The sequence below is a fragment of the Vigna umbellata genome, chromosome 8 (genome assembly GCF_029865625.1).
Source record: "Vigna umbellata cultivar VRB3 chromosome 8, Vumbellata_1.0, whole genome shotgun sequence".
NCBI classification, from domain to species: Eukaryota; Viridiplantae; Streptophyta; class Magnoliopsida; order Fabales; family Fabaceae; genus Vigna; species Vigna umbellata.
In genome coordinates this window covers 37,543,419-37,566,628 of record NC_142172.1, presented here as the reverse complement: position 1 = coordinate 37,566,628, position 23,210 = coordinate 37,543,419, and the positions used below count along the sequence as shown (strand labels likewise).

Genomic DNA, 23,210 nt, shown 5'->3' with positions numbered 1-23,210 from the left:
ATGCAAGCTATTTGTTTTCTTTTCAGGTTTTCCACTCATGCCCTTTGGGTTGTTTTAGTTTAATATATACTCAGAATGAGATTTCTATTTTAGTATTTTTTTTTCACTTTTACCTTTTAAATATATAAAGTTTATTTTTTATGTTCGTATTTTTTAAATAAAAAATAATTGTTTTATCATTGTTAAACGACTATTTCTTAAATTAACTGTTTTTTTTTCATTTGATTTTTTTAAAATTTAATTATTTTTTATTATAAAGTTATTTACAAAACGAATAAAAAATATTTACAATAAAATTACAAAAGTTATTTTTTATTTTATAATTATAATAATAATAATTTTATTATTTTTTATTATCATAAAAAAATGTAAATATACATGCTCATAACATCACTAATTATAATTAATTATAATTTTATATATATATATATATATATATATATAAAGATTTTTTTAGTGTCTATATTTATTTTTTAATTTTACTTTTTAAATAAAAATATACTCTTTAAATAAAAGATTTCGAAAAATAAAATAATTATTTATCAATTTTACCTTTTAAATAACGATCTTTTTCAATTTTACTTTTTTAAAAAATTTGTTTTTTATTTAAAAAATTTATATACAAAATTATTTTTAATAAAATTCTAAAAATTATTTATATTTAATTTTGTAATAATAATAATAATAATTTTATTGTTTTCTATTATTAAGGCGTGTGTTTCACTTGCGTAAAATTAGTAATTTTGTTTATGGAATTTTTTTCTTTTAATTTTAATAAACCATAATTTTTGTTATAGAAATTGTTTACATAATTTAGTTCTTATCTTTTGTGATTATTCATGACTTTGTTAAATTTTGATCTTTTCAAAAAATATGTTTTTAATCATACTGGTGATACCATTTTCAATCCCATAAAAAAATTATAAGTATAATGTGATTGCTGTTTCTATGTCCAAAGTCATAAAATAATATAAGTATAATGTGATTGTTAGACTTTTTCATTCTCTCAATATTTTCTTTCTTTCTCCAGCCTATTTTTTTCGAGTTAAGTTATTTTAATACGAGTAAGGATTCATTTAACAAGTGGAATGATTTTTTTTTTAATTTTAATCTTTTACATTATTTTAAATTAACATTTGAGATTACGTAGATTATAGGTGTATTGTAATTACCTATCATAGATGCACAAAGTTTTACTAATGAAATATATTTCACTCATATTTTTTCTATTTATTAATATATATATATATATATATATATATATATATATATATATATATATACTTAATAATTATTTCTATATAAAAATGGTACAAAAAATTTCTTTATAACTAGATGACTCTTCGGAAACAAAAAATTCAAAAGCTTTACTTTTATTTTAAAATATATAAGACGATGATGATCTGGCCTAGATAGAAGCGGAAAGATTTAGGAATGTTTTGTTTCGAAAAGCCTTGTTTGGATGCTCTGTCCAATCTATATCCTTACTGTGCCATTTTAAGCAAATGCAATTGTTCTCCGACATCTTCGTCGGAAACTCCGATCCTCATGGAACTTTTTCCTCTTCCTCTCTCTCATTCTCTCCTCTCACAAACAAACTTTATCTTTCCTCCCTACAAAAACCAAGCTTCAACTCCCATTTTTCTCTTTTGGGTTGCTCTAACCGTACCCCAAAAACCTTGCGTTCCCATTGCAATAATCTCCAAACCTCATTTTCCACTGCACGAGCAAGCAAAAAGGTACCACATCACAATTTTTTTGTTGTATGTATAGTAAAGACCAAAGGCTCCAGTTTTTTGTACAATTCTGCAACATGCAAAGGTTTTGTTTCTTTTGGGTTAATTAATTTGAAAGGGAAAAAATGGTCTGTAGCTGGAAATGGGTCTCCCTTATTTCCTTCTTTGCTCACTTTATATTTGGTTTTTGTTTTGCTGTTGTTGTTGCAGGGTTGAAACTTTTGAGTTCCTTCATGGAACTGAGGTGCAGGTTCCTTTCCAGGAGCATGTTTACGAGAAATATTATGTGATCACGGGGATATATCAATGGTGATGGTGAACATTCATGTTCTTATCGTTGTGGAGGGAATCATTGTGTAGAATTCCTGGAAATTTTGTTGGTTCTCCATCATGAATATTCAAGTTTCTCTGCTGAGTTTAATTAATTTTAGAAGGATTTCGGAATACGGTAATTTAGACAGGTGGATGGCGAATGAAAATTTGTACCCTGTTTAAGGTTGGGAAAATCTGTGTTGGAAAAATTGTTAACTGGAAATTGCGTTTGAAGTGAAGGTAAAGAGATTTATCTGTTAGACTTTGTGTCTGGAATGGGCAATTTACACTAGGAGAAACCACCATCACTGGCTAAACGTGGTTAGATGTCGAGAATTCAGTGCTCTAGTGCAAAAAGTGGTTATAGGAAACTAACTATATGATAATCCATCATGAACAATGAGGATCCTGGCATTTCAGGCAAACAATATATAGATGCGGTGAATTTTGGTTTAGGCAACCAAATCTCTTCTGCTGAGGATGGACATGACATATGTTACCAAACGGGTGAAGAGTTTTCTGCGGAGTTCTTACGTGATCGAGTTGCCTTAAGAAGAATTCCTGTCATAACTGACACAGACATGCGTCTGCCAAACAGATTGGATGTTAACATTAATGATAATAATTGTCAGTTGGTTTATGAGGATCTAAAGCATGCTCTCGGGCTAAGGAGAGCAGATTCAGATGACAACTCGGATTTGTCAGAGTTTGCATTTGCCAGAGGATGTGTTGGTGAAGTTGACAACAGGACCTATCCTAATAATTTGAACAGATACCAGTTTGAACAAGGTGGTATCAGACAAGTATCAGGTACATTTTCTAAACAACTATCAGGTAACTTTTCGGAGGGAAGTGGTGGTGATCAAGTTAATTCAGGACCAAATACTTCATCTATGTACGTGGACTCACCTCAATCATACCATCCTTATGCATCAGTATTCACAGAAGGTTCTTTCTACAAGAAGATAAAGTTTCTTTGTAGCTTTGGAGGTAGAATACTACCAAGACCAAATGATGGGAAGCTCAGATATGTGGGTGGAGAGACACGGATAATATCAATTAGGAAGAGCATCGCATGGGAGGAACTTATGAGGAAGACTTCTGCTATCTGCAGTCAAACTCACACTATAAAGTACCAGCTTCCTGGAGAGGACCTTGATGCTCTTATATCTGTTTGTTCCAACGAGGATCTTCATCATATGATCGAGGAGTATGAAGAGCTTGAAAGAGCTGGAGCCTCTCAACGGCTAAGGATTTTTCTCATCCCTTTAAATGAATGTGAGAGTTCAAGTTCCAATGAAGCAATAGTCAATCAGCAAAGTGATGCGGATTATCATTATGTTGTTGCTGTTAACAGTATGCTGGATCCAAGTCCACAACAGAGTTCCAGTGGGCGAAGTTTAGCAAGCCATACAAGCCAATTTGGAAATACCATTGATTACAACAGTCCACATTTTCACAGAGACTCATCCACATCTGCATTTGCTTCAGATATGAAAGACTTTACCCCAACCTCTCCAAATTTTGCAGGCCTACTCTCAAAACCCAGTCCTCAATATTTTACGGCCCTAGCTGGCCAGACATTCAATCAAATGCCTCATTTACCTGCTCTTTGTGATCCCCAAAATTCTAATGGACAGCTATTTATGGATAAACCATATAATGCTATGAATGAAAGCATTACTCCCTTTGTTACGGAAAAAGTTCCACATGACAATACTCTGTATGTAGACAATGGCAATTATGTTGATCCAGTTGCATTCTATAACAATCTTGCTCAAGGGCATAGACGCGTGAATTACCATCCTAATAATCAATATATAAGGGAGTCTGACCAGATCAGGAGGCCTCGTGAGAATCTTCATCTTCACAGACATAACAGAAGCAACGATTTTGTCTCTTCTGCAACATGTAATCTAAATATTCCGAGTTATGAGAGACCTTTAATTACCAGTGATGGTTCATATCATTTTAACAATATTGTCTCTCATCCTCACGAGTCTCCAAGTTTATTGTCAGAATCTGATCCTAGAGAGGGTTCTCGGTACACAATGTTGCATGCACACTCTGACTCAACACTTAATGAGAATGATGAGAACAGTAAGGCCCACTTGCTATTTCCCCGCAATGTAGAGAGAGACAATTTTCCATCACGAAAAAATTCAAGTCATTTAGAAGAATATTCATTACAGCCTGGAGAGATAATTGATAGGAAAGAGCACCTGGCTAAGTATCAAAATTTGCCCATTTTTGGAATGACTGATAGCTATAAGAAAGTTTTAGATATTGGTAAAGAGAACTTGCAACATGCAGAAAAGAACAATGATTTCTTTGGTGAAACGAACAATGCCATAGATTTTAAACATTTACAGCACATCTACACTCCACATGGTGTTTGTTCATCTTCTCCAGATTTACAGAGAAGTGAATGCAATGCATCTACTGAGTCATTTGTCTCTCTCGAATCCCCAATAAACCTGAGGGGGCAAACAAGTGTGGTACAATTAGACAGAGCCACTTCTGAGCTTTCCATGAGGAGCCAAAATTCATCAAAAATGCATCACCAATATCCTATGTCTGTGGCAAAAGACAGTCAACCACTTTTCCCTGGCCCTTTTAAGTCCCAAAAGGACAAAGAATCCTCATTACCTATCTCAGTAAGTGTATCTCTTTTGAATTTTGTCAAATCAAAAGCAATCTTGCATATAATGATCACTGTATTTCATATTTCAATTCAGTATATGGACATGATTTCTTCCCAAAGAGAGGTTGCTGTCCCTGTCGGAGATCCTGCGTACTACCTGCACCAGAAGGAAGAAAACACAATCATTGAGAATCGGTCTTCTGAAAATATTGATGAATTCTGTGTCAACAGGCCAGTGTCTGATTCCAAGGGACCTAAAGATTCTATTTCTTCGGGTATCCAGTCATGCTTAAAAGTTGTCTCGAATGTAGATGAAAAGGTTGAAGTTGAACCTACATCTCCTGAAAAGGAAGGGATAGAATGTGGTAGTCCAGAATCTGAAAGTAAGGTGAGAATCAGCACATGAAGTTGCTGTTTATGGTTTAGGATAACTACTTTTATAATTGACACGAGGTTCTTGTCTAAATGATAGCATGCAAGGCCTGATAGTGGAAACATCAACAAGTCTACTGGTGATCGAGCAACTGCTGAAATAGAGTCTGAAATTTATGGATTACAGGTGAACTTCTGCAGTTTGGTATATATTTACTATTTCTATCTTCAATATTTTTACCTTGTTGGTAAAAAAAAAAAAATTCTTTCCCGTCTCTTTTTTTGTTGAGACAGTTTGCTGACTAATTTTTCAACCCGAGGATGGTGATTAAAGTTGTACACTCTAAATTGTATTGCCAAAGTTGGGTTTCATAAATTTAGTGTTTAATAGTTAAAAGTGATTTTTAAGTCTAGCCCAATGGTCTACTTGTTTTTTTAAAGGATAAATAGTTTTCTTAAAGCTATTGTTTTGTTTCTCCTGTGAATTCTGATACTAAAACTAGGCTTGCCTGTGTTTACTTCCATTTAGATGTGCAAAATGATATTGACTCGATAGACCAACCTATTAAACATGTTGCCTGAATTGTGTTTCCTGTGGCTTTAAAAATTGCTACCAGTCGTCTGCAAGGTCATATTGTCGGCCTGAAAGATTTCCCTATCTGTCATAGCCTCAACTGAACTTGGATAGCTTCATTTATCTTGAGCTTTGGTTGGTGAACCGGGTTTTCATCAGGTTCAAAATGTAGTCAACCTTTTTCATTCATTAAATAATGAGTTCATGCTTTATTGCTTTCTAAGACTTGGAAAAATGCTTGTCTTGGACTTAAAAAGAAGTCCATTTGCCTAACTTTTAGATTGGAGCCGTGTCCTTACATTAAAAAACTGAATTGGTCTGGCTCAAAAAGTTTGTTGATCCTTTAGATTTTAGATAGCAAACTGAACAAGAGGATTATATGTTAGAAATCCAGAACTGTCTGAACCTATTATTATGTGTGTGTTTGTGAGTGAAATTGTGAAATTATATTTTCATGATCTTCTATATTACGAAATAGAATCATCAGACAATAATGTTATAAATTATATTTCTGTTGATCACTTGGAGACTAATGGCAGTATTTGAAAATGAGAAAATTTTTAGACAGGTGTAATCCCTCTGGTAATACAATCTTTCCTCCAGTTGCTGTCTTCTTTTATTTTTCTTTTATTGTTTTACTTTTCTTTCCTTTTTTCTTTCCTTTCCTTTCCTTGAATCCATTTTAATAGGATTAGAAGAAAACAGATTAAAGCCCACATGCATATGTGTTTAAACTAGTTCTTCATATGTAATAAATTCAGAATATTGAAAATGATGATCTTGAAGAAATGCAAGAGTTGGGATCTGGAACCTTTGGAACTGTTTATCATGGAAAGTGGAGGGGAACAGATGTTGCAATTAAGAGAATAAAAAGCAGCTGTTTCTCGGGTAGATTGTCAGAGCAAGAGCGGTTGGTAGGTCCCCATAAATGATAATGTAGTCGAATTTTCTAGAATATCTATTTAGTTTACCTCTCAAATTTATGTTAATACCATTGCCTGTATAAAGCTGTACCTGGAAAAGTACTTACACGGTGAACGAGGCATTAACTTTCTTTGATTTGGAAACCCTTATTTTTACTGGCTGTTAACGTTTATTTGCTGAGAAAGCTCTTGTTTGACAATGTTTCTTAGATTAAGGATTTTTGGAGGGAGGCACAGATTCTGTCAACTCTTCACCATCCAAATGTGGTAGCGTTTTATGGGGTAGTTCCAAACGGCCCCGGTGGAACACTGGCAACAGTAACGGAATACATGGTGCATGGATCACTCAAGAGTGTTCTCATGAAGAGGGAAAAGTAAGCTAACCTACATATCTAACTTGGTAACTGTTAACTAGATTTACAATTCATCACTCTTATTAAATTATACTATGTGCAGAGTGCTTGACCGTCGTAAAAGGGTCCTAATAGCAATGGATGCAGCCTTTGGGATGGAATATTTGCATTTGAAGAATATTGTTCATTTTGATTTAAAGTGTGATAATTTACTTGTCAATCTGGGCGATCCTGAACGACCTGTATGCAAGGTATTTTGAGAGACAATAACTTAATTCCTTTTCTGACCTGAGAGATTTTAAACAAGTTATTCTTCTAAACATTTGTTGTCTTGATAAATGAAAAGAAAAGTTCACAATTCCGGGATACATATTGTTGTTTTACATTACTTGTTAAAGTCAGTTTTCCCAATTATTGTACAAATTTAATCCCAATGGTTAATCAACTACCAGACGGATTATTAGCTTTTCTCATTTGTTTAATATCTGTTTAGTAAAGTGTAATTTCTTGATATCTTTCGTTTTTCCCTTTAGAAATTTGTTGAAAGGCAAATAATTGAATAACCTCCTTGGTGGATGTGTCATCTATAGGTTGGAGATTTTGGCCTATCCAGAATAAAACGTAATACACTTGTTTCAGGTGGTGTCCGAGGAACCCTTCCATGGATGGCACCTGAATTACTGGATGGTAACAGTTGTAGGGTATCTGAGAAGGTTAGGAACTTCCCATCTTTCGTCTTGTTTACTTTAATTTTGACCAAGAACTTTCTTGGAAAGTATAATATTGAGTGCATGTCTTTTCTTGTTTCCTATAGGTTGATATTTTCTCATTTGGCATTGTAATGTGGGAAATCTTGACTGGGGAAGAACCATATGCTAACATGCACTGTGGCGCTATTATAGGTAAGGTTTTGTTATATGTAACTAAAACCTCTTTTAGTAATGGTCTTTTCTGTGATGGATGTGGCAGTTATTACAGGCAACTGTAATGTATTTTGCAGTTTAGCCTCAATAATCATATTTCTTCTTGTAACCTGCCCCCCCATCACAAAGAATAGAAGATACAGTTTCTACTTGGTTGGCATTTCAAACGTCTGTTTGGGGAAAAAAGTCACTTTTCCGTGCTAAGACACATGTGAAGTAAAACATTTGCTAGTATTCAATCAAATCAAGTGTAAACAATTCTGATGCATTTGATGCTTAAAACCTCCTATGAAGCATCAATTTAGTCAAAGACCCTAAACCCTATTAAAGTTGTCATCTTGGTGAAGTGATGTTAATATGCACAGTATAGCTTATATTGATACACAATTTACTTGTTTGTTTCATTAAAATGGCATAAAGAAGACCTTTATGTCCACATTCTAATTTACCCCAGGAGGAGTATGTGCTTGTAAAAGCTCTTTTTTACTGTATTCAATTTCAAAGTTAGCAACCAAAATGGTAAATGCAATAGCTAAATGATGAAGTGAAATATTGGTTAGCCGTAATCTTTGAGTTTGTGGATGAAATCCTCCAAAAAAAGTGTTACAATAGCAGTTGTGCCTCTTGAGGGATGCTTTGTGCATCTGATGTCTAAGAGAAAGGCATGCCATGCTACTGAATTTGTTTTAACTCCAAGTCATAATTTTGTTTTTTCTGGCATTTTTGGTAACTTAATTAGCCAGATCATTATTTGACATCTGATAATTGTAGTGCACCTTTAACCTCTCCAAATCATGAATGAGCATGGCATGCTGAATCAATCAAATTATGAATTTGAACAGAAATAAGCTTTGTTTGAATGCTAATGATGAGTTTGTTTACTACTAATTTAATGAAGGAGGTATTGTCAATAATACGCTCAGGCCTCCTATTCCAAAAAGATGTGATTCTGAGTGGAAAAGGCTGATGGAAGAGTGCTGGAGTCCTGATCCTGCAGCAAGACCAACCTTCACAGATATTAAAATTAGACTTCGCAACATATCAGCTGCACTTCCCAAAAAGAGACATAACATTGGCAATCGATGAAACTTTCTCTTTTCCTTGTACACTAATGAATGCAAATACCAAAGAAAGATTATTGACATTGTTGTATAGAAAAGAAACAGTAGTGTATAGGTATACATAAACCAAAAAAGAGTAAAAGCCATTTATTTAAATGTTCACTCACTGGTCTACACTTAAAAAAGTGCCTCACTGCAAACATTTCTTGAGAAATATCTCTTGCATATGGTTACGGGAATGTAAATATCCTATGCATAGTGTTGGAAAATTAGTTTCATTCCATTGCTTGAATTTTTACACATACTAAACTTTTAGATTATATATTTTGAAAGGATTTTTTAGTGTGTATGTGTGTTTTAAAAATTATTTCAAGAGGAATTCCAAAAATGTAATGCAAAAAGGTTTGTAGAAAGTTTTTATCTTAGTTTTCAAACGACTTACTTGAATGCCACTGTATTATTGAGCATGCTTTCATAGCCTATGAAACTCGATATTAATCTGTAAATTATTATTTTAAAATGAATATATTAAATCATATAAGCGAGTTTTAGGTAAAAAAAAATTGTGTTTATACGAACGGACGAGTTTAAATTTAATTTTAAAACTTCTTCATACTCCCAATGGAAATATTTTTATGGTAACAAGTTTTGTCAAAATTCAATAAAAAATGTCTAGATTTTGAATTTTATTTTTGATATAATTATTCTTATTCAACTTTAGTAATAAACTATAAAAGAAACTTCAGTTTATTATAAAAATTACATATAAGTTTTTTCTCCGAAAAGTTTAATATACTTGTTTTATTTATTCTAAACTTGGAAAAACTAAATCATTTTTTTAACATAATTTAGTTCAATAATTCAAATAATCTATATCTTACTAATCTAATAAATTAAATCTATAACTTCCTCTTCAGTATTATCTGCGCTTTTTCTAATGTTTTTCATGAAACTTTTTCTAATGTCTCCAAAAAAAGTTTGCACTAAAATCCTATGAACTTTTGACTTCTTTTTATGCGCATTCGAAAACATTTTTTAGAAAAAAAAAAGTACTATTATCTTTGAGAGAGAAAAAATACAAACTACACAAAAATCAAGTGGCACTAAAAAATTCTAATAAACTCCCAACTGATTAGAGTTTATGCATTAAATTATTGTTATAATGCCGTCGTTGTGACATATATTCAATATAATGATAAAATAAAACTAGTACACCATGAATATTTCATTAATATATTTTATAGATGGTTGGTGCTGACTTTTCATTATCGAATTCCGAAAAAAAAATTAATAGAAAATATAGATGCGTATGCTGTGGTTGTCTTAGCAAAAGTGAAAAAAAAAACAATAAAATGTTATTTCTTTTAAAAATCAACCAATTGGTAAGCTTTTCAAAGAATTTTGGAATTTTAAAATAAGCTAAAAAACTTATACACTCAACAGGAGGGGCATATTTGAGTGCACAGGATTGTCATGTGCATTTATAACAAGAAGAAAAAAAAAACAATTTTAAACAACACAAAAATAAAACTCTTTTCTTCTTCTTAATCAATCACTGTTATAAAGTCTAATTCAGTCATTATTTTATTTTTAAAATACACATCAAAGAATGTAAAAAAGTAAAAATTGCATTTAACCTTAATTTTTAAATAATGTAGAATTAATAAATATGATGAGAACACTTTTTACTTCGTTCAACATTCTTAATTATTTTCAGACTAACGAAAATTAAAACTGAATTAAGAAAAATATCTATAAAATAAACGGAAACTTTATTTAATAGAATAACTGAGTGACAGTTGCATGAACTAGAAATAGAGTGTTTTATTGTATCTTATTGAGTTATTAAAGTTAAAATCCAATAGAAAAAAGCTTCTAACTTAAACAACTCTATTCGACTTCGAATAATTAGGTGGAATCTAAGGATACATCTGTGTGTACCTACCATGTTTACATTATTCACTGAATATTTCGGGTGCTTGTAATTATTCCACGTGTTACCCATGTTTGTGCTTTTTTGGTAGGTAGAAAAAAAAGAAATAATAATAAAATAGTAGTGTTTTGATTTATAATGTAGAGGTCAATTCTTTTATTTGATTCGTTATTTTGAGTCAGGTCAAACCTTTTCTTTTATTTCGCATTTACTATATATCGAAATAGAAAGTTAGAAGGTATTGAGATAATAGAATTAATAAATATTTGATTATACTAACAATGCACATTAAATATAATTAACTTATTATTAACTTATTACATATTAAATTTATATTTATAGATTTTAAATTAACACTATTTTAATTAGAATCTAACTAATAATAATCATATTTAAATTTAATATAATCGTTTTTAACATTAACTCTTTATTCTCTTGATATCATAATATGATGGAATCGTTTGGTCTTAAACTTACAATAAGATCATACTATAAAAATAGAAATAATATGATTTATGTGTAGTGTATCTTTCACTTATAAATACATTTTTTAAAAATATTAATCAATTATAGGAATATAGGAATAGTAATGTGAGTTTGTCTATCCTTCTTAAGTCTCGTCCCACGTATCTAAAAAGCATGTCCAAACAGGCTGGTCCACAAAAGAATCGCGGGCTAGCTTTATAATCTCATCCTGCATAAAGTTCAACTTAAATGTTGGTTAGAAAATTACATGTAACAATAATTTTATTTTAATATATTACATTGGTTGCAGTTAATAGATTTACAATTGATAGTATAATTAAAATAAATTAAATAAATATAAGATTAACTATTGCATCAAATAAATATATTAAATTTAATTAAAATTAAACATAAAAATAAATTAGTATCTAAGTGGTTAAAATATTATATTAATTAATCATTGTCTCTTCACTTCAAAACCATTATTGTTTTTTCAATCTAGTATTATTGGATATAAGCTTGGAATAACTTTCATAATTCACTTTTTCATTATTATAATCTTTCTCGTCGTTATTTGTAGACATTTGAACTATGACAATGGTTAAAAAATAATAATAATACAAGAAAAATATGAAAACATAATAAGCTAAAAGGATTTTATTATTTTGAAAAAATCCATACTTTCAATTATAAGTAAAAATAATTATTTGTACTTATAATTATAAAAAATGTAAGAGAGCTTTTATATTTGTTAAGAGTCCTGGTGCGAGATGCAAACATTTGGATTTTTTTTATATATATTTTATATAAAACAAAAGAATAAAAATAGAAAAAATAATAGGAGAACTTACTAATTTAAGATCAAAATATAATAAATTCTTTTGTTATAATAAAACTATCAAATTAAAATACTCAACTCATACAGCATATTTTTTTAGTAAACCAACGAGCCAACTTGTAACATCAACCACATCATCATTCATAATCAATATTAGCTTTTATGTACAATATATTCTTTAGTTGACAATAAGAAAAGTAACAACTAACAACTTGATTTGTTAATAACAAGTGTCTCAAACTCCTAACAAAGTCAAATAGTAATTTTATTTATATATTTAGACTTATAATTTATTTTAATATTTGTATTTTTTTTGTCTGAGCCTTAATATTTGTGAAACAGAATCAATTTGGTTTATTATGATAAGGTTTAATAGCCAATTTAGTCCTCACTTTGGTTGAAAAATCTCAATTTAGTCCCTCGTTATAAAAGTGTTTTGAATTAGTCCTAACTTTTAAAATAGTGGGTCAGATTGGTCCTTTCTGTTAAATATAAGTTAACAAAATTAATGGTTGATGATGTGACACAACTTAAAGCTAACGAGGGACCAATCTAACACATCAGCTTTAAGCTGTGTCACATCATCATCCGTTAATTTCGTTAACTTATATTTAACGAAAGGGACCAATCTGACCCACTATTTTAAAAGTTAGGACTAATGTAAAACACTTTTATAACGAGGGACTAAATTGAGATTTTTCAACCAAAATGGGGACTAAATTGGCTATTAAACCTTATGATAAATTAACGTTTAAAGTGTTTGAAAAGTTTTACTTATCAAAATTTGAAATGTGTTATTCTAAAAAGTGATACCTGTCAGTAAAAAAAAATCTAAAATAAAAAATTCAAATTTTAACACGTAGCAACCGTCAAAGAAGTTAATGTTAATTTAATAAAATTGATTAAATATATCTTATTTAAAACATTTTAAAACTCAGATAAGTAAACAAAATTATATAACAATTAAAATGAATCATATAATTAAATACATAGATCAAATTATTAATCAACAAATAAAAAAACTATTTATTAATTTAAATTTGGTTTATTTGATTTATAAAATGATCCCTTGAAAGTGAATTCAACTTAGACAGATATATGTATATGTAAGATTCATTTGAACCAACTTCTTGTTGGGACCTATGTGTTTTTAATTTTTAAAGTATTGTTGTATTTTTCTTTTTTATTATAGCTCCTAATTTTATTTTATTTTGTCTTAACACCTCTGACATGTATATTATTTATCTTTAGTTCCTAAGAAATTATTTTAAGATGTTGTAAGAACTAAAACATTTTTGAAGATTTGAAACAAATAACAAAAATCAAGCAAAACCATGCGGGGACGGAAGTTCAGATGGAAAACTTTTAAGAAACAGAAATATACAATTATATTTTATGAAAACGCAAACACACACACTCGTATAAATATTCATATATGTATATATAATCCTTCTTATAAATTTATAATAAACAGTAATTAATTGAATATATAGAAGTAATTATCAGCCCGTGTAATTTTTTTAAAAATCTCTATATTCAAAGAAATAATGTTATTACTTATACAACGACGTATAAATTGATATTTTAATCATATTTAATATTTTCTCATGCATAGTTAAGAATTTTTCAATAAAATCGCAGTAGAGTTCAACACATTTATTATATTTAACAAAACGATTTTTGAACATTTAACGTAATTACACTTGGTTTTTGAACATGAAGTGTCTAGAGCTACTATTGATTTAATATTTTTACTAAAAAATAAATCTAAAAGGATAAATCAATTTAATTTATTCTTTTCATATTTGTTTGAATTTAAATTATAAACTAAATTCAATGATCAAAGAAATAATTAAAAAGTTTAAATAGTTTAATCGAATAATTTGTCTCCTTAAAACCAATATAATTAAATCCGTAAAGACGGATATATAGTTGAATTTTTCTTTTGGCGCGCAGGGAGAGAATTTTGAATTTTACCTCTTTCCCGGAAAATCTTTCACAGTGACTCTCAAAACACGCACTGCATATTTTGATTTGTTTAATCGAAAAAAAAAAGAGAAAAGGAGAAAGAAAAAAAACAACGAATTGAAAATCTAGTGTTCTTTGCGTTTTCACGAATGCGATGAACTCAAAAAACCAAGCGTCAATTAGGGCTTTCGGGCAGCGAACCATTGCTTCAACGTTCCGCAATCTCCCACCACGCAATCCTCTGTGAGTCACCTCTGTTTCGTTCATCAACTACAAAAATTTCGATTAATTTGTGACGAAGCATTTTTGCTTGAACCAGCTCTGAAGGAAGCGTGAGAAATCAAGCTTCACACAAGTGCGATATCACGCATTCCTCGCTTTCAAACTTCCTCTCCTTCAAGCAGCAAAGATCCCCTCATCTTACACAAACGGTCCAGGTATTTTTTTCTTACTAATTTTTTCCTCTTATTTTATCTATAACTTTATTCCCGTTTATTAAGATTAAATGGTAAAATTATTCCACTAATTGGTTAGCAATTGCTGGATCAGTTGCATCTAGTTCAAGTTTAATCAATGTGTTAGAATTTAAGTTTTGAATATCGTGAACATCTTTATAAAGAATAAAAAGTTTATTTTTTTTTATGAAATTATCTATTTTTTTAGGGGAAATCGACGCCTTTTCTGTCACCTATCGGTTTAAGAAAATGTGAGGAAAATCGAACTGCCAAAGAAGTTGGAAAGGAGGGAAACAGCAACAATGATAGTAAGCTGATTTTTGAAACCTTCAAGCACACTGAAGAGGACAAAAGAAACTTTGTCAGTGAAATTGGTGTTGATGAATTAGAAAATTCAGTTGGGGATACCAATCAAGATTCAAAGAAAAGGAAAACCCCGTTTGAAGGTTTGCTTCCCTGTTCTAACCAATTTGACCTTTTGGGGTTCTTAAAAGTTCAATTTAGCATTTTACGATTATTTCGTTTTATTTTGTTTTTTTGTGCGCTGAATATCCAAAGGCCAGATTCGAGGTAAAAAGAATTATTTGTGGAGTTATTCATCAATGCTTTTACAGTTACTATTTTACATTTTATTCATTATCCTGATTGGAATTCTCAAACCGGTATTCTAATTATAGTATTGTTTGCCTGAACATTCCCTGAATAACTGTTGCACATAAGCTTCTTTGCCTAAAAACATGTATTGATGTTATAAGATAATTTGGTTGTCTATTTCGCTTTAAATCTTTACTGAGAACCTATTTAAATCCACCTTTGGAAAATCAAATAGAATTGGGTCTCTGATTTCGTCATTTTCCCCCTTGATCAAGTCAGGGTTTGAGCTTTCTTTTGGGAACTTTACTATTTAGTATGACTAAGTTTTTTTGTATATGTTCAGCCTGAGTTCGGTGAGAAGTGAAAACCTAACCTTGCATTGCTTTTAATTGAAGCTTTCACAAGTATTTTGTCATGGTCGAGAAGCTCTATTTGACTTAATGTTTATGAATTACCACCTTTGTTACTAATCTATTTTGTCAAAAACTAATGATATTTTTCAAATGCGAAGTATTGATTAATTACTGTTTTCCATCTATACATATTTAACAATTGCTACAACAATAATCTATCGCAACAAGTAATGAGATAAGATATTTTGTTTAAATAAAACAATATTTTACATCTATTAAATTTCTTTTCGCCTTGAACACATCAATAGAAGTGAAACATAAGTAGAAAACATTATCGGAGGATTAGGAGAAGATGGTTCTTGTCTGTATTGGATTACAGGGTCAGCTGTGTAGTGGTTCTGATTGAGAAGACTGTCTAATCCTAAAATCATCTTTCTGCTGTGGCTAGCTTGGTGCTGGGATTCGTTTTAAAACACCTAATAGAAGGTTTAGAAACTTGTTTCGCTTGCCTTGATTGCAGACACGATAAATCACAGTAGTTTTCACTTTTCAGACTTAGGACTAGTTATTGGATAATCGGAGTGAATGTAATAGCTTGCCTGAAAATATATCCGGAAACCATTTGCTATGAACGTTTTTGATTGAACGGACATAAATAAAAGTAAGACAAACAAGTACTTTACACTGTTTACGGTTCTTTGAGAAACTGCCAAAATAAAGATGCTATACGGTTTCCAACTGAACAATCAGATTCTCTGGAAATCTGAATCAATATAAAGGCATGCTAGACCTCTTCTGCAAAGGTTTTGGATTTTCATTTCCTGGCATTTTTCTCACAGGTGAAAATGAGAGCCAAACTGCACGAAATCATGTGGTAGTTCTTGGAGGCGAATCAAAGTTAAAGCCAAAAAGACAAACCCATAATGGCTCTAACAACAAAAGGCCAAGGCCCCATTATAATCACTGTATGATTGCTTACACATATTTTGTGTTTAGACGATGGGTTTGAAATCTCAGACATTATAACGTACAATTTTTATGAGCAGATGCGAATGGCCATGGCTGGTGGGATTACGACATGGAAGGTGTTGACAATGAGGAATTGGGCTCCAATGAAGTATGGGAGGGCGTGGGATCCACCACACTCGGGGGAATAATAGATTGGCATTGATTAGACATTTTACGTGTTTTAGAGGAATTTTGTACTGTGCCCATTTTGCTTAGCCTTCATACCAACGTACTCTTAAACCTTTAACTCCATGTAGACAAGTCACTCAAAGTACAGTTATTTTCACTTCAATATAATTAGTTCACTTTAAGGCATATGCTGAAAATGTTCTGTGCCCCAGTTATTTGAAAAATAAATTAAAGTTAATGGCTGTAGTGAATTTCAAAAAGAACATGGAATACTACAGATGTCTGTGGCGTCATGTTAATTGTCCTTTTCGGTAGTAATGACTTACCAGAATGCTTGAAGTTCACTCCAAACAGAATCCTATTTAGTTTAAAATTAACCTATAAAGATGACTCAGTTTTGTCATTATCTATTTTAAAACGTTGCGAGTGTATGATAGTTCAGATTTGAAAATGTCAGTAACAAAATTTATGAAACCAGATTGTTTACATGTAAAGGAAACTTTCAATGTAGTTTGAATAAAGTAACAGGAGTTTGTGTCCACATCGATTCCGTTCTTGTAAATAAAGTAATTCAAAATCTTTCGTCAGATAGCGATAATAATCAGTTTTGTTTTTCTTGTAAATTGAGCAGATAGGAATAACAAATGTAGGGGGTATAAGATTGCTGACATGTTTGTGAAATTCTTGTATGAGCCTACAAATTTCAACCGAACATTAACGACGGTCGAAAATATACATAATGAACAAGTAACTGGGAACCAAACTCAACCTTGGACTGGTAAAAATGAGGGTGAAAAAGAAAAATGAAAAATAACTTGTTTATATTAAATTACCATTATAAATTCATTTCAGTTAAGAAATAAAATATTATTTTATGATATTATTTTTTAATAATCTTATTTATTTATTATATGAACTTATTTTTATTATCATATAACTATATTATATAATAATACTAGAGCAACCAAGGAATCAAAACACAACATTAATGATTTCAAACGGATAAGCATGAGATGGGCAAAAGAAAATCACGTAGAAGATTTTCTTTGCAGTACAAACCGTAAAGAAAGGCAAAGATGTAAAACTTCAACTGTCAGCTAATTTTTCCCTTCTTTATCAATTTAGCGAGAACTTCCTGACTTTTCTTTCTTCACAAATCTATGCACTAAATCATAACTATCTCCGCTTTTCAGTTTGGTTCAAGAGTAACGTAGAAAACAAACACACATTAAGATTATCTATTCAAGAATGATGACCGTTTTAATTTAACAAATTTTACTTGAATTCGGTGATTGATTTTGTCAAATCACCAAACTATAGTGGATAAGAACATTAAAGTAGAAGTAATGGGATGTCTAGTTTGATGCAACTTTGAAAATGAGTTTTCTTCCCAAACAGGTAAATCAGTTTCCTTCGAAGTAAAATCTCTCCAATGTAGGTATCAATTTTCAAAACATTTTTTTTCTAAAATTCATGCGCTTGAATTATAAATTGTCATATTTGATAAATTTGTTACTTTTTATGACTGCTAATTTAAAAGTTATATTTAATATGCAGAATAAAAAAGTTATATATAAATTAAAGTCTATTTTGAACAAACTTCTTCATAGGCATTTTTAAAAAATTTAAAAAAAATGTTTTATAAATTAAAATTTAGTTCATGAAAAAACTATTTTATTTTCAATATTATACTTTATAAATGTTTAGGAAATAGTTTGTCTATACGTGTTCTTAATTTTTATTTTTTACTTCATTTTGTCGTGTCATACTTTTAAATTTTCTAATTTATCTACCTAAGCTCTTAAGAAATTCTATATGACAAAGTCTAAATTTATTATTGAACCTACCTAACTAAAATTGAAACATTATAAATTTATCTAAAATACTAAAAACATAAGGCAAGTTTGTCTAGACGTATTCTTATTTTTTTTTCTTTATTTTATTGTGTCACATACTTTTAAATTTTATAATTTATCTAACTAAGATTTTAAGACATTCTATATGACAAAGTCCAAATTCATTATTCAACCTACCTAACTAAAATTGGAACATTATAAAATTATCTAAAATCCTAAATTTATTTTTGAAAAATCGATGGATTCAAATATAAGGCAAGTTTTCTCCAGAAGAAAACAAATGAGTAGATCATTCAAGATGGACTAACTTCACCAAAATCATGAGGGGAGAGAGAAAAGACTCAATGCTACATGAGGTAAAAGATGTTAATGTTATACTCTTAATCTAATTCAATAAATTGTAAACCTAAATCAAAATTTAAATTTGAAAGAATTGAAAAGTAGTCCTATGTTGAGATGAAAAAGAAAAAGAAAATAAGATTTTGTTATAATAATAATGTAGAGATACTGATAAAATAAGATTGATTAAGTCCAAACATTCTTATAACAAACAATAATAATATAAGATAAAATTATAAATGAATAAAATAATTATTCTTAAAGAGAATAGTTCGGTTAAATGTGTTAAAGCGAGCTAATATGACTCGATGAGGTTGTTTCACCATGAGATTAGTTAAAAATGAGTAATTGAACTCACACAAATTTGTAATTGAAATCAATTCGTTACATATTATAGTTGGTTGACATAATTAACAATGTTTAATTTTTTCAATTCATTTTATATATTTATTGTAATACAATCAAAGAAAATTAACTGGACTTCATAAGAGTACAATTAAAATGTTCATCAATTTTACCAAACATTATTGTAATATGATTGTTGAAAATTAAAATACCAGCTTTCATATATTTGATAAACAAATAAATTAAACATTTATACTATTCAAACATTATTGAAAATAATTTTAGTATTCAAAACCATTAAATCGTAGACCTCCACAATTAAAAATAATAAATAATTATAATAAAGTATTTTAAAAAAAATATAAGAGAATAATAAAGGGTTGTCAGTAGGTGGCAACCTACCTTTAATTTGACTCAAATTCGTTAACCTTAAAGTTTTGTAAATCAAATTCTGTTTGAACCATATACTAAAAAAAACTAATCCAACCTAACTCGATATCGTAATAAATCGGATTGGCTGATGGCTTCAAATTTATTTTGACATCATGCACATGCTCAACAAAATCACAATCATCTCCCAACTCAAATCAATATAGTGTAATGAAGTATCTTAATCCTATTGTGTTTTAAAAAAATAATGTAAAACAAAAATGTTAAAAACAGATGTTTGTTGAGTATTTTTTTTATACATTGTATTTATATGCAGAAAGAGTAAATAATAATAAATCTAATTATAATTAAATAATGTATAATGAAAAAATTGATTAAACAAAAGTAAGTGTAAATATTTATACATAAAATTAACAGGGCAAAGTACGAGAAACGAATAATTTATTTTGTTTATTTATAAACCTATACTAAATATTTTCCACATATTCTTTATTTCAAATTTATCTCAAGTTAATTTTTATCACCGCTCAAATAAAAAGGTAAAAGAATCTTTAATTAGTATAGTAAAATTTAAGTTTAGAAAATGAAATATGGATAATATAGTATATTTTGAACATAAAACTATACATTAAGAGAGATTTAACGGTAACTTGACAGTAAATACTCAGCAAATAATAAATTTTATTAAAATAAATTTTAAATTACTTTAATAATATATTAAATAAAATTTTAAATTTAAGTCAATTTTATAAATTTAATTTTGAAAATTTGTATCCATTTATATATATATAAATTTATGGTAGAAGTGAAATTTCAAACTATTTGACTAAATATTTTAAATTGTTTATATTAATGAAATAAGAATAAACTTTGTTTTTAGGGTCTTGACTCTAGAAGTAAATCTTATCATTTTAGTATATTTACATGTATACGGGTTTGGAATTTATTTAAATTTGTACTGTCACAACTTTCTTCATTTATATCGACATATTTATTGATTTATTGTCTAAAAAGCCCACGAGCAAAATAATTGAGGACCACCAACCACAGCTATTAGCCTATAATTGCTTCATCCGATTTATTGGTGATGATGAGCAAGGGACAGCAAGTGATTCTTCCGTTTGTTTAAACAGATTTGTAAAATAATAAAAATAATAATATTTATATTTATATCTTATCTATTTTTAGAAATAAAACAATAATAATTTAATTTCATTTATTAAAATATATTTTTAATCTATTATACTTATCACATTATATACAAACTTTTATCTCAAATTCACTTAAATCATAACACTCTTTTTCTTGGTTTAAACAACATTATAATTTATTCTCCATCTCTTCAAATCTATTTTTTCACTCTCCCTAAATCCTCTCTCTAATCCAAACACATTCTTAAAGAAAAAAAAAACAATTTAAAAAAGTAAAAATATTTTATTTTTTAATTTTAACTTTAAAATTCGTTACCAAGAGTGGGTACTTGATAAGTTAAATTAGAGATTCTAAATTGTTTTTATTTCTATATCTCAGTTTAGATTTCATTTGAGTGAAACAGAAATTGGGAAATTCTATTAGACTAACACTTCATTAGTTTACAAAAATTTAACTACTATTTTTTCTTTATAAATTATGTTGTTGGTAAGGATTATTGATAATTTAATTTATATAGAGAAATTTAAAATTACAGAGGGAATTAAGTTCAATACCACTTAAATTAAGGATTTGTCGATATAAGTTTAAATTATATATTACCTAAAATAAATAAGTTTCGTGAAATATTTATTATGATAGTTATCCACATCGAATCGGAATTAATTCCATTGGATCCAAATTTTGTAAAAATAAATAAATTTCAATTGAATTGGGATTTAATCACGGGTTGACTAAAACAAACATGTTTTTCTAGCTATAATTGTTTATTTGAAAGATATTAGTACCTGTCAAGAGAATTTATTGTTAAGATTTATTTGGTCTCTCAATAATTTACTTATGATATTGTTAAAGTTATGTATCTTACTTTAATTTTACTGGCATTGCTTTGTTAAAACCGGTAATGTTGATATTTAAATCTTTAATTCGTAGTTTCGATTTTGATAACAATATTTATTATCAGTGAAAAATATAAACATGCCTACCATTTTATGTGCAAGTGAAAACCTTGATTTATTTATCAAAATTACGTTTTAATTTCTTTTTTAATCTGATTCAAAAGATTTAAAGATACAATCTAAGATTAATGAATTAAAGATACACTATTACTTAAATAATTTGATTTTATAAGGTAGTCAGAATACAATTTAGATTTGTGATATTATTAAATAGTATTAATTATGTGATGAGTGCATTTAAAATTCAAATTTTTATGAGATTCTTGTGTTTAAATAATTCGTTTAAAATGAACGGGTCACTATTGAATTTATGATTTGGAAATTAAAGAGATTAAAACGTGATTTTTAGTTACATAAATCATTTTTGAATGTTTCAATGTTTATTTGTTCAACTGAAATTAGAATTTTATGTATTTAAAGCATGAAATTGAATGGTCAAAGCTGGTCCAATTTGATCAACTCAGAGATCCTATGCAATTTTGAAAGGAAAGAGATGGCTAAAGTGCAATTAGAAAGAAAATTCTCGACTTCTGTGTAATTTTGAATAAAATAAAAAGGGTTGAAATATAATTTTGGATAAATTTAAATCTCTTAGATATTTTAAAAGATAATTTGGAGAAAATATATCTTAATATATTTTATTTGATATTGTGAAATAATTGCCTTATTTAACTTCATCAATAAATATCAAAAGATAATATTTGTCAAATCTTTTTTAATCTAACAAAATATTATTAAATATTCTTAAAAACTGATTAAATGTGTTGAATATTGAATATTTGAAAGATATTAGATATAAGATAAAATATTTTATCAACAAAAAGATTTAGAGTCCAAACCCAATCAAACCTATATAAAAAGACCGAGAGGAAACATAAATCATAACTTATTCATTCTCTCAAACTCCTCCACTTGGAAGCATTCATCCACCAAGCTTCTAGGCTATTCCACTATAATTTCATCATGGATTCTGAGGTTAATTTGAATTAATGAATTTGTTTCTTTTGATTATTGATTTGAGTTATTCTTCTTCTATGTCTTTCATCTCTCAATCATATTAAAAGCAATGATTTTTGCTTTTTGAATCTACATGCATAGGAGATTTAAGAATAGACCTGATTAAACATGATTGAATTTGATTAGGAATGTACTTTGGTTGAATTCACTATGAATAATCTAGAAGAAAGTAGCATTTGATTGAGAATCTACTTTGTTTAATAATTTGAAACTTGAACAATAATCATTTGAAGAATATAGAATTAGCCTATTTTATCATAATTGTTTATAAGTTTTTTCTTTGTTCTTCAAACATTAATTCTATTAGCATAATTTTTCACTTTTATTTTTGAACATTGTATAGTATTTATAAGATTCAAATATTGAAAAAAAATTTTGATAAACAACTCAAAATTACTTTAATCATTTATACTTTCTTAACTATTAACTTAAAAATAATATTAATTTGATAATTGTTTTATTTTTTTATTATATAAAAGACACGAAATAACACACTTTATATATGCAAGATTTT

The 23,210-nt window shown here is 28.9% G+C and overlaps 2 protein-coding genes across 4 annotated transcripts; both read left to right on the top strand.

Annotated features, from left to right (window-relative positions):
• Window positions 1–1,438: 1,438 nt before the first annotated feature.
• LOC124837438 (PB1 domain-containing protein tyrosine kinase) lies at window positions 1,439–9,149 on the top strand. 3 transcript variants are annotated; one of them, XM_047312797.2, is made up of 10 exons: window positions 1,439–1,739; window positions 1,947–4,705; window positions 4,787–5,080; window positions 5,165–5,251; window positions 6,400–6,552; window positions 6,772–6,935; window positions 7,018–7,165; window positions 7,505–7,627; window positions 7,729–7,816; window positions 8,736–9,149. In XM_047312797.2, exons 2-10 carry the CDS (start codon window positions 2,441–2,443, stop codon window positions 8,921–8,923), a joined length of 3,510 nt encoding a protein of 1,169 aa, XP_047168753.2. In that variant the 5' UTR covers window positions 1,439–1,739; window positions 1,947–2,440; the 3' UTR covers window positions 8,924–9,149. The 3 variants fall into 3 exon arrangements, with proteins under 3 accessions (XP_047168753.2, XP_087953153.1, XP_087953152.1); XM_088097027.1 differs by lacking the exon at window positions 8,736–9,149 and adding an exon at window positions 7,915–8,707; XM_088097026.1 differs by lacking the exon at window positions 6,400–6,552.
• Window positions 9,150–14,144: 4,995 nt separating this feature from the next.
• On the top strand, window positions 14,145–16,855 carry LOC124837433 (RNA-binding protein). The gene is made up of 5 exons (XM_047312791.2): window positions 14,145–14,345; window positions 14,422–14,539; window positions 14,766–15,003; window positions 16,344–16,469; window positions 16,551–16,855. The coding sequence occupies exons 1-5, from the start codon at window positions 14,257–14,259 to the stop codon at window positions 16,673–16,675; spliced, it is 696 nt and encodes a 231-aa protein (XP_047168747.1). The 5' UTR covers window positions 14,145–14,256; the 3' UTR covers window positions 16,676–16,855.
• Window positions 16,856–23,210: the final 6,355 nt, after the last annotated feature.